The sequence below is a fragment of the Mastomys coucha genome, unplaced genomic scaffold, assembly GCF_008632895.1.
Source record: "Mastomys coucha isolate ucsf_1 unplaced genomic scaffold, UCSF_Mcou_1 pScaffold22, whole genome shotgun sequence".
NCBI classification, from domain to species: Eukaryota; Metazoa; Chordata; class Mammalia; order Rodentia; family Muridae; genus Mastomys; species Mastomys coucha.
In genome coordinates, this window is record NW_022196905.1 from 78,835,163 (window position 1) to 78,848,211 (window position 13,049).

At 37.0% G+C, this 13,049-nt stretch overlaps 1 protein-coding gene across 1 annotated transcript in view; it reads right to left on the reverse strand.

Annotated features, from left to right (window-relative positions):
• Nucleotides 1-13,049, reverse strand: part of LOC116070570 (transmembrane protease serine 11D) — a 55,446-nt gene that overhangs the window by 20,576 nt on the left and 21,821 nt on the right. Inside the window, exons 2-5 of the mRNA XM_031342002.1 lie at nt 8,452-8,573; nt 7,664-7,782; nt 6,706-6,773; nt 38-192 (exon numbers count right to left, since the gene is read on the reverse strand). Coding sequence (XP_031197862.1) covers nt 38-192; nt 6,706-6,773; nt 7,664-7,782; nt 8,452-8,573 — 464 coding nt within the window. The remainder of the gene's footprint in view (nt 1-37; nt 193-6,705; nt 6,774-7,663; nt 7,783-8,451; nt 8,574-13,049) is intronic.

Below are 13,049 nucleotides of genomic sequence, written 5' to 3' on the forward strand. Positions count from 1 at the left end.
TTACCTCATTTGAAGGGGCTATTAACATGGTACTTACATGTTATCTCATTTGAAGGGGCTATTTCCAAGTTTCCAGAGCTGCTGAGCCTTTGTAGCACAGATTGTATTCTGGTTTTCATTGTTTTCTTGTTGTTACGTTTACTAGATCGAAATTTCATGACAACATCTGCCACCACACCACTCCCTTCTTTTCTGAAGTCGTAAGAAACAAATCCGTTGGGTAATTTTGTATTGTTTATATACTCTTCTTGATTAAACTATTTTAAAGGAATCCATGAGAGAGAACATAATTGCATAATAGTGCACACACAATGATAGATCTCAATGCTATCTCTCAAATCTACTTTTAATGCAACTCATTGCAATCACCATACAGTACATACATCTGGATATGAAGTTAGAATACTACAACTAGGTGACTCTGTAAACTGTTTAAGCTTCTTACTATACTGTGTCCAAAAATCTTAGTGTTTTAAATGGGTTTTCATGAAGACTATATGCATAAATTGATGTAGAACTTTTGGAAAGAATGCATGGAAAACACTAAAATGCACTATAACTAATATTAGCCTCAAACTGAGAAAATACATACTGTCTTAAATAAATTTAAAAACTGACGAGGTTCCAAATTTGTGTGAGTTAGAGCATCAAGTTAATTTTTCGTTACTTAGACCCATTCATCAGAACATGACAAGAAGTTTGTAGTCATATATTAATATTTTATTTGTTTCTTGATTGACCACAGAGACACATGCCTCACAATGACCTTGATGATACTGAAATCTAGATAAATTCTACTTTATTTCATGTCAATAATGTTAGTTATGAAATGGACACCCAAAAGGCCTGTTGAATATTTTCCTAATAAGTGATTAATGGAGGAAAATGCCCAGCCTATTGTAGGTCATGCCATCCTGACTGGGGGGCCTGGGGTTCTATAAGAAAGCAGGCTGTGCAAGCAATGAAAGAGAAGTCAGTATGCAGTATCTTTCCATATCCTCTGCATCAGCTCCTGTCTTCAGGTTCCTGCCTGTTTGAGTTCCTGTCCTGTGCAATGTTGAACAGTGATGTGAAAGTATAAGCCAGATAAACTCTTTCCTCCCCAGGCTGCTTTTGGCTATTGTGTTCTAGGACAGTTCCTTCCTTCCTTCCTTCCTTTCTTTGCTTCTTTCTTTCTTTTTCCTTTTTTTTTTTTTTTTGAAAAATTCCAATAGGCATATTTGTCTTGATGTTTCTCATACACTTCTTGGTTTCTTCCTTGTAACTAAACTGCCAGTTCAAATGGCAGACTTACTATCTGTCCCAGGAACTAATTTGATACTTTTTAGAACATGTACAAAACATTTTATGGAACTCAGTACTACTCTAAATTTCAATAAATTAGCTGTGGTGAAATTTCACTGTGGTCACTCTCACGGCCGGGCAGTTTAAATGGAGTATCAGACAATGGACAATTAAAACTTACATGCTGCTAAATTTAAACAATTTTGAAATATTGTTCAAATATTAGATAAAATGGTATAAATTCTATTTCAGATTCAAAACTGAGCCTGCATGATAGTAAGGAAAAACTCTAGGGATCAAAAACAATCTGTTAAGTTATACATGCTAGCAAGTTCAGTAGGCTTCCACTTAACAAATACATAACAACCCGAGGTGAGGTCCTAGGTGAGTGCAGAATAGGAGTCAGCATTGATATTTCAAGCAACTGAACTCCAGCGTAGACATGAATTAAGGAGGAAAAAAATCTACTCATTATAAAGAAAAGTTTTATCTCTTTCCAAGGCTCAATTATGAATGGCATAAAAATATTTTTTCTACATAATTTGAACAAAATGAGCCTGGCTTTATGATATTTGCATTTGTGTTGATACTAGCAATTTATTCTCAGAATCTTTAAGGTATTCTCAAGCTAAAACAAAAAGGAAAAAATAAAAGAACCCCTTGAAATGCTCTACACAGTATATTTGAAGTGATTAATATACAAGAAGAAATTATAAATATAAGAAAAATATAAGATTTTACCCCTTCAACAATTTAGATAAGTGGGGTGTTGTGGTTCATGCTTGCAATCACAATACTCTGAAGGTTGGGGCAAGAGAACTGAATTAGCCTGAGGCCATCCTGGGATTTCACAGTAAGACCCTATCTCAATAAAGTAAAAACAGAGCAAACAAACTAACAAAAAGACAAGGTGAAGCTTTGGGATAGAAAGCATCCTCACTGAAGTGACAACTTTACTACTCATTCACAAAGTGTGTGTGTGTGTGTGTGTGTGTGTGTGTGTGTGTGTGCATGTGTGTCTGTGCATGTGTGTGTATGTGTGTGTATGTGCGTGTGTGTGCATGTATGTGCATGTGTGCATGTGTGTGCACGCGTGTACATGTGTGCGTGCATGTGTATGTGTACGCGCGCGTGCGTGTGTGAGTGCGTGTGTGCATGTGTGTGCGTGTGTGTCTGCGTGTGTGTGTGTGTGCGTGTGCATGCGTGTGCATGCGTGTGCATGCATGTGCGTGTGCGTTGTGCGCGCGCGCGTGTGTGCACGTGTGTGTGTGTGTGTGTGTTGGTGTGCGTGTGCGTGTGTGTGTGTGTGTGTGTGTGTGTGATCACAATAAATGGGAGTTGACTAACTGTGATTGGAAGGGCAAAACTGGTTAGAATGTTCACAAATGTCAATTCAGTTCTAGTTCTCATAGGAAAAAAAATCAAACCCAGAATGACGTAAACAGTTTAAAAACAAGTGAGTAAATATATATATTTAAAAACAACAAGAATAAAAAAGTAAACATGTATACACACACACACACACACATACATACACATATATGTTTGTTTGTTTTTCGAGACAGGGTTTCTCTGTGAAGCCCTGGCTGTCCTGGAACTCACTCTGTAGACCAGGCTAGCCTTGAACTCAGAAATTTGCCTGCCTCTGCCTCCCAAGTGCTGGGATTAAAGGTGTGTGCCACCACTGCCGGGCGGAGTAAAGATATATTAAATAAGTAAAACTCACATGAAAGACAAGATGGTCATTTTGAGATTAGAGATGATGTTTTAAGATGAAAAAACAAGAATAAAAAAGTAAAACTGTCAAATAAAGAATCAAGATGAAAAATGCATAACTAACCAAGTTTAACTATGATACATATAAAATTTTTCAGTAAGTTAGTAGGAATCTATCTTATAGTCCTATTATAAAAAGTTGGAAAACATCTATAATGCTTTTATATATCAATTATGAATGTATTTGTATAATAAATCTATATGAGTATGCATAAGAATGAAAATCTTTTTCGTTCAGTATCCAGTCCTGCCAATTCTACTTTAAGGGCTCATCTGGAATCACATTACTTTTTGTTACGCTCTATTCTCTTATTCAGGTCTGTAGCATCTATACTTTTTACTTCTTTTACTCTTTGGGTGCTTCCTACTGTCAGTGCTGGTCCTCCTCTCTGTGTTCCATCTGACAGTGTAAGGATCCTTTAAGACACGTGTGTGTTCATTTGGGTGGGCATATTCATATGTGGAGGCCAAAGTCCACCATGTTGGAGCCAGCTACTTTAGTTTTTGAGACAGGATCTCTCATTGGCATGGTGTGCCTAGCATGAGCAGGTTTGTCATTGAGCTCCACGGGTCTTCTGTCTCTTCCTTCCCATCCTGGATTATCTCACTATTTGTGATCCTATAAAATCCTTTGACCACACCACTCCTTCATAATGACTTCCTATGTCATTCAGAATAAACTCTCCTTTCCTTTATCGTGTCCAACATGGTCTTGTTTATGTCTACATCTCTGATCACCCTTAACTCCATTGTACCCTCATAGGCATCCTTTCTGTCTATTGACTCCATACATGTTGCCATGTGAGAGGTTTGTTATTTTTGAAGTTTATCTTTATTATTTCTATATTTCTGCTCAAATATCATTTCATCATAGAAGGTTTCTTAGTCTCATACAATCTTCAGTTCTATATTGGTTCTTTTTCTCTGTGAAACATATTCCATCTGACCCATGTCTGTACTTATTTTGTTGTTCCTTATCATCTGACCTCCTTCCCAGGAATACATTCCCCATCAAAATTGAAGCCCAGTTTTGTTCTTTGTGTCTATAGTTAGAACTGAATCTAGTGTCTGACACATGGTAAGCATGTCTGAAACAGCCATTTAACCAACGAGTACTATAGGTAAAAGAAGCAATAGTGTTGGTGGTGAGTGTAGTACAATTGAGATTTAAACCACATTGTTTGGTTTTGATTTCTTGAAGAAAGGTAGTAAGGTGTTGAATTTGATACATATGAGTAGTTGATACAGGCATTGAGTAACTATTTTATGAACTTTCTAAAACATGTTGGGGAAAGTAGCAGTGAAGGTCCGTCTGAGATTTTAAACACAAGTAAGAAATGGCTAAATGAAATGCATTAAGCATGCTGCTTATTACCTGTGTTTTGATGGCTTAACATGTTGGAACATTTCATTTCTGGAGAATACCATTCCTATGGGTAGCAAAATTTGTGATGGTAGAAAACTATAAACCATTTAGTATGGTTTTCAAATAAAAACACACCATCCAGAGTCTTCACCTTCAAATAACTCCTGTCTTTAAAACATTTAAACTTAGTGCATTTAAACTTGAAACCACTATTTGCCACCTTAATAATCCTGTACTAGGTACAAGGCACCTGGGGTAGAGTCCTTTACCTTTAGCCTTGAATGCTCTAAAACTCTTAAACTAGGAAGAAAATTTTATTTTGATACACATATTCTTGACAAATATGTATATATAAGATATACATATACAATGTTTGTATATATAATTTGTATGTTTGTATCAGGATCCGTTTATAGATATATACCTATTGTGTTTTAACATTTCCTTATTTAAATAGGCAAATATTTATTTTTAGTGTTTATTTATATAATAAACCCACAAACATGCATATTTATAAGTAAATAAATATAAACAACACATTAAACTTCTCATATATAATAATGTTAAAGTATTGACATTAGAAGAATTTTATTTAAGGGAATAGTGTGTTTGGATTTTTCCTTCAATGTTTATGTTTGAGATATTCAGTGGCAAAAGATGCATTGGGGACTGTTAGTCTAATATTGAGAAGGATGGGTGCATTACATTAAAAGTTATGGAGTTGGGAAGTATTTCTGTAATGAAAGTGGAAGACTAGGCAACTGGACATGTGGACCCGAGGGCAAGTCAACAATCAAAGATGACTCCCAGATTTCTTTCATAAGCAACTGGTTGATTGTGATGCCAAACTGTGAGACAGACAATGCTAGTGGGCTAATGCACTTGATTGAGGTGATTAGACAGGTACATATCTCTGTATATTAATGCTGTCTAAAAATATCGTTATGTTTGCTCATATCTGTGGATGAAAAATACGATTGTATCATGTCAGAGATACAAGTTCAAGACTAATCAGCAGATAATCAACAGAGGACCTGAAGCCAGTGAAAGGAGTGACTGAACTGTGACATGTGTGTCTCACAGTGCACACTCATGTTCAACACGTGAGGAAGGTGCTAGAGTTGTCAAAGGAAGGAGAGAATATATCTAGATAGATAACAGGAAAATCATGACTGTGTAGAGTCCTAAGAGCCAGAGGATGATATTTCAGCAACAATCCAACAGTGCCAAATGGTGCTCAGAGGTCCAAGAGTAGAAGGAAAGTGATTCCCTGGATTTCGTGATTTGGATGCTGTTGATAAAATTGGCAAGAACACCTCGTACTTAGGAGTGAGGCCAGATGTTGGACAACAGTGGATTAATGGCAAGTGAGACCTTAACAAAAGGAAAGGAAAGACTTTTTTCCATCTATTCCTTTAGTGTTGGCTTCAAACTCTGAGCGCTAACAGCTAGTACAAACACAAGACATCCAAAGGAATGCACATTAAGTAGGTAGAAATGTGTTCAAATTTCTTCCTATAGTTTCTTCCTTATCCTCATTAAAACTCAATTTAACCATCACTTTGCCTTTTTTGTGATGTTAACAATGCTTGAGAATAAATTCATAATATATTTGCATGTTAATGAAAATTCACATTGACATTTGAAGAATTGAGCAATGTGGGCATTGAAGACAGTTCTAGAACTATTAGTATGACTGTTTTCATTGGAAAAGCCTCTTTTATCACACTACATGGATACTTACATAGTAACGAAGGCGTAAGTAGCAGATTCTGACATAGCCTGCATCCAACCACTCTTGTTATTAGTTCATGACAGACTTGTCAAGGAGTTTGCTACACTAGCTTCCTTTTATTATGACATTCTAGGAAGCCAAAAACTTACTTCTAGTTTTGGCACTTTGTACTGGTCCTGGATGAATACATCCCAAGTATTGTGCAATTCAAGGAGACACTGTTTACATAGACTGTTGGTCTATGATATCTAGTGGATTTATGCAGTAGCATGGCCCTGTTACGGTCCCCTTTGTTATCAGCTTTTCTTGTACACTTTCTTCATTCTCCCATTAAGAATAAAGCGATATGGTTATTTATATCAATAGCAGAATAAATGAAACATTTTACATTGTTTTTTAAGCTGCCTCATTTTCCTACTATTTTTATTTTCATATTATTAGAACAATTACATGAGCATGTCACTTAACAGCCACTGTGCAAACAGAGGTCAAGTACTCTAAATTACATCTTTGCAAATATAGTTTTTGATAAGGTTTCACTTACTTCAGCTTGACAACATGTGTCCTGATAAACTCACTTCTTAGATTTGATCCTCGAAATGCATCAGTAATCTGTAGAAAGAAAATGATCCTCACCAGTCATATTCATGATTTTTAAGGACTAAAGGGAATTATATGTCATTTAAGTAAATTCCAACAAATTTAAATATAACTGGTCATCATTATACATATTATTTTAGTAGGTCATTTAAAAAAAACTACAGCCAGGCAGTGGTGGTGCATGCCTTTAATCCCAGCACTTGGGAGGCAGAGGCAGGCAGATTTCTGAGTTTGAGGCCAGCCTGATCTACAGAGTGAGTTCCAGGACAGCCAGGGCTATACAGAGAAACCCTGTCTCAAACAAACAAACAAACAAACAAACAAAACAAAACAAAAAAACAAAAAAAACCCAAAACTACAAATAGAATTAAAGTATAATTCTCACATTTTTGTGTTTTAAAGGGAAACACTGTAGTAGCTGCTTGTGTGTTTTATAAATCACCTTTTCCAGTCTATATTAGTTGACAGCTTCAATGTTTTCTGTTATCTGTGAGGTTAATAGTAGAGATGACATTTTGCTGTCTTCTTTACTGTCTATTAGCATATTGTCCCACTTTCTTGAAATTCAAATATTCCGAAAGCACAGTGTTCAAGAAAGAAAAGAAATAAGGTATGTGGGTAAAGGTCCATCTACTATAACACTGGTCTGCATGTGCACTGCATATGTATGTGCATGCATATATGCACATATGTGTTTGTGTGTGAACTTCATTTCTATTTTTCTGAAGAGGAAATGGAAAGGAGATGTAGTTGGGCAAAAGGAGAGGTGAGATCAAGGTTGGGAGGGGTAGAGAGAAGGAAACCATTGTCCGAATGTATTCCATGAGATAAGAATCTCATTTGTTTTCAATAAAATGATAAAAAATACAATAAAAACATTTAAGAGACAAGTATTAACCTACCATAGCCTCGATTACTTCACTCAAGGTTCGGTATTCATGCGTAGCTGGTGAGTTCAAAGCTTCAGTATATTCAACATTTAGGATTTGAAAGCTACTATGATAAAAGTAAGCTTTCTTGTCTGAAGAAGAAAGGAAAACATGATTACTCTTGTGTGACTACATAGGTTAAATTTTATTTTATACAGTATTATGATAAGTTATACAAATAAATAGTATTTCTTAAAAGAAAGAAAAATCAATATATAAGATGCATATAATCCAATTGTTTTCTTTTGGGTTTTCCAAAGATTGACAAAGCTAAGATTGTTAAAGTAAAAGAAATCAGGCTAGTATTATTGGTACCTTCAAAGTTGTACAGAAATATTATAATTTTTATTAGTAATACATCTAAATAATCTTGATTTCCTTGTTCAGTAATCATTAATAGGTATTTATAATAGATGATTGTTCATTCATTAGTAAGAAAGAATTTATGTAACCAAATAGTTTTTATATACTAAATAATAATAATAGTTTTGTATACTAAAAAGTCAAAGCACCTCTCCCACAAATAAACAACCAAACAAAACCTTTAAAAAAGTCATTGAATCTCCAGACACATACTTAAAATTATTTCAGTTAAATAAAATATATATAAAATAAAAGAAATATGGGTATATATGAATATCTATTTAGAGAAGAATTCTAAGAAATATTAACTCATGTTTAGAAACAGATATAGCCATAAGAGGAAGACTACATTTTTAACCTGAGAGCATATTTAATTATTTAATCTGAAAAGTACTTACCAAAAGCTAAAAAGTGAATAAGTAGACCTGCCATCATGGCCAGGAGACCCACCATTATTATGACAATGAGAGCTACTGCAAAGGGATTGAAGAATCTTGATGGTGACAGTGTTGGTCTTGGCCTGAAACAGGAATAAAACAAAGGAGGGTCACTCAGTTCACTTGGAAATGCATACTTTCAATGCCCATGACTGTGTTTGAATCTCTTAGCTTGTCCATGGATTTGATTATAGAAGCATAGTCCTAGAAATTAACCTGAACCCCCCAGGATGTTCTTCATATTTTTTCTTTCACACTTTTTCATAGAATCGATGGCTTTTAAAAGTACTTTGGTAGAATTATAAGAACATAAGAATTACTTTATCTTTTCCTACCAATTTGTGTATTTTGGGGTTTTTCTTTGTGTTTTTGAGAGAGGGTTTTACTATATGACTCTGGCTGGCCTGGAACTATGTGTGTAGACAAAACTGGCTTGAACTCACAGAAGTCCTCAATACTCAGGTTAAGCATATGCAACACAATGCCCATCCCAAGATGGGATGCTCTTAAGGTTGACCACTGAAGCTTCTGCCATACTGCAAGGCCTTCCAAGGACCCCAAATTTGATTCTTTTATAGCAGCCCATCTTCACTAGGGGCCATTACCAAGGGTGTGGTGATGAGAGACCACCCTGAATGTGAAGGATGAAAGAGGAGAAAGAAGTCAGGGGTAGGATTGAGGATTATAATAACTACTTCACTCAAGGTGTTATCTCATATTAATACAGATGATGGTGTGGGCCACGAAAGTACCAAGAGCTGCAGTGGTTTTCAACTTTCCTAATGATTGACATGTTTCTCATGTTGTATGACCCAACCGTTAGTTTCGTTGCTACTTTCTAACTGTAATTTTTTACCACCGCTCCTCCCATAGACCCCCTTCAATACCTACTATATCTTTTTTGTCATATTTCTTAAAATTTATAAAATATTATAACAATAAAAATAAGTATTATAAAAGTTATTTGATATAAAACAACAGTCAATTTAACAGTTTTATGTAGATGCTCGTCTACAGCAATAGTGAAAATACATTTTTCTCAATATACATTTTAAATAACTCCAAACATATTAACTGTATACTTAAAAATAATACATCACTACTAGTATTTTCCTAAATGAACAATTTTTCTACTCTTATGAAAAGTAATGTAAACATCAGATATGCAAGATATCTGAAGTGCAACCCATGTGTAAAGGTCATTCAGCCTCTATAGGGGCTGGATCCCACAGGTTGGGAGAACCCCTGCATTAGAGCTTTTCCAACAACAGAGGATGCATGTGACTTATCTTTTTCTTATGACTTCATAAAGTGCAGTGCAGGCCAACCAATTTGTATTAATATACAATCTCATATGACAGTGGGCATACCATCTAGAACAATCTGATTCACTGTCTCCTTTCTACCAGGACAGACACAGCAATGGCCTCTCCCATGGAGAGGTCACCAGGGCAGTTCCTTATCTGAATCATCGTGTTATCATTTACCTGAAGAGATGGGACTAGCAGTGTCTATCTCACAAGGCTACTGGAAGGTGAAATAAGATTATGCAAATGATGTTAACATGATAAAAGTGTTTCTAGTTAAACAGGTTGACCTGTGAATTCTTTTCAAATAGATGTCTTTCATGGTGTTTCTGACACTCTAGAGGGTCAAGCATGCTTGGCGGTTTGTAAATATTTATGGTATTTATATATCTTTTACACATGTAAATTCCTGGCTATGCTCCATATTTTAAAACCTAACAGAAATGGGAATCAGGTACATTTAGGCAGATTTTAATCTGACTTTCATGATTTTCTATTTGCTTCTGGACATTCTGAGGTGAGAAAGGAATATTCTAAGGTGATCATTGGTTCCTTAATGTTAAGTTTCATGGCAGGGTTGCTTGAATTGTGCTCAGCTAACAGAATCATAAACAAGCCCTTCCACTTGCTGCAATGGATCCTTTTAACATTATGTGCCGTGGATGGGACCAGTGATGATTTAGATGAAAGTTGGAGGTGAATGCAGATTTGCTAACTTGCAGTTTTTATTGGCTAAGTACCCTATAAATTAAAAATATGGCTCTGGTTAAACGTATCATTCAATAAAAGTGCATTTAAATATATGTACTAGGAAGGGTATTACCCAAGAATAAAGCCATAAAAGACAAAAGACATAGCTTTACCCTTCTAATCTCTTGTACTTTATCTGGTTTTTTTTCCTTTCTTTTTTAAAACTGTATTGGTAAAAACTGGCTCTCTTAGTTCAACTATGAGAGAAAACTGGAATTTTGACATTCTCTATCTCTTTGGATATCAGTGGACTTGCTTGTCACCTCCAGGATTGTTGTGCCAGGTATATCCTACCACAGGCCACAGTATCTAAGGTTTGTGAGCTCAGGAAATATTAGTTCCTATTGGTAGGAAGATACAGAGTTGGGAACCAGGGTAAACTCCAGTCTCCAGTGCACTAATCTTCTGCAGAATAACTATGGGTAGACTGTATTTCTATAATGGAATCTGGTGTGGAATAAGAGGAAATCAAAAACAAGGAGCAAGTTAAAGGCCAACAAAGCTGGAATGTTAAAAACCAAAGGTTAGGTATAGCAGAGTCCATTAAATGCCATTGATCGATTTTTTTTTATCAGTAGTGATTGGTTTTTCCTTAGATCTCTGGGCTATCTAGTCTCTGGTTCATGGCTACATGAGCAGTATCTGATGTGGGTCCCTTATCATAGAGTAGACCTTAGATCAAATAATTTGTTGGCTACTTTCACACTTTTTGTGCCACTATTGACTTAGCATATTTTGCATGTAGGACAGACTGTAGGTCAAATCTTTTGTGGCTAGGTTGGCATCCATGTTTTTCTTTCAGTAGTTTGCAAAGTATCTTCCCTCAACAAAGAGACTGGAACATAGAGGTGAGAGAGCCAGCGCCTTAGCCAGTCATCAGAGAGGCTTCCTCCAAGTACACACACACACACACATACACACACACACACACACACACACACACACACGCACACGCACATGCATGTGAGTGTGTATGTGTGTGTGTGTAAAACAGCTGTCCATTTAGTATTCTTATGGGATTCCTGAATGTGAGAACAAGTGGATCTCTTTCTCTTGGGATTCCTGAATGTGAGAACAAGTGGATCTCTTTCTCTTGTCCCTGTTCTTGGGCTCTTCTTCTCCCATTGTATTGCCGTGTCCAACCTTCACATGATTCTTTTTTCTTCGTCTTATTTGTTGTTGTTGTTGTTGTCATGTTAGGTTGTTCTTTTCTAATGAGAGACAGAAACGGAGTAGATCCTGAGGAGAGAGGAGGTGAGGAGGTCCTGAGAGGAGTAGAGGGAGAGAAAACTCTAAACAGGATATTTATGAGAAGAAAATAGAAGCTGGAAATAACTCAGATATCCCACAACAGAAAAATGTATACAGAAAATCTATATACAATGGAATACTACTTAGCTATTAAGAACAAGGACATCATGAATTTTGCAGGCAAATGGGTGGACCTAGAGAATATCATGCAAATGAGGTAACTCAGACCCAAAAGGACTTGCATGGTATGTACTCACTAATAAGTGGATATTAGCCAAAAAAAAAAAAAGTACAGAATACCCAGGATAAAATCCCCAGAACTCAAAAAGGTTAACAAGCCAAAGAACCCAAGTGAGGATGCCTCAATCCCACATCAGAGGGAGAAGGAAGCAATCACAGGAGGCAGGAGGGAGGGAGAGACTTGGGTGGGCAAGGGGGCAGGGAGGGGAAGAGGGGAACATGATCAGGTATTGGGTAAAGAGAACAGGACTGAAGTCCTGAGGGCCAGTAGAAAGAATGGAAGCAGGCAACCTCAGGAGATGGGGGATGGGGGAACCCTCTAGAATGTACCAGAAATCTGGGAGGTGAGATGCTCTCAGGACTCAAAGAGAGGGACGTTAGATGAAATAACCTACAGTGGGAAGAGGGAACTTGTAGAGTCCACCTCCAGTAGAAAGATAGGGCATCAAGTGAGGGATCGATTGCCATCCCACAGTCAAAAATCTGACCCATAATTGTTCCTGTCTGAAAGAACTGCAAGGATGGAAATGGAGAAGAGTCTGAGGAAGAGAAGGTCCAGTGACAGGCCCAAAGTGGGCTCTAGCTCAAGGGAAGGCCCCAAGGCCTCACACTATTACTGAGGCTATGGAGTGCTCACAAAAAGGGACCTATCATGACTGCCCTCCAAAAGACCCAATGAGCAGCTGAAAGAGTCAGATGCAGATATTTACATCCAACCAATGGACAGAAGCTGCTAATCTCTGTGGTTGAATTAGGGAAAAGCTGGAAGAAGCTGAGGAGAAGGGCAACCCTGTAGGAGGACCAGCAGTCTCAATTAACCTGCACCCCCGAGATCTCTCAGACACTGGACCACCAGCCAGGCAGCATACACCAGCTGATATGGGCCCCCAGCACATATATAGCCGAGGACTGCCGGGTTTAGGTTCATTCAGAGAAGATGCACCTAACCCTCAAGAGAATGATTGGACCAGGGAGTGGGGAGGTCTGATGGGGTGGAGGGTGGGATGTAGG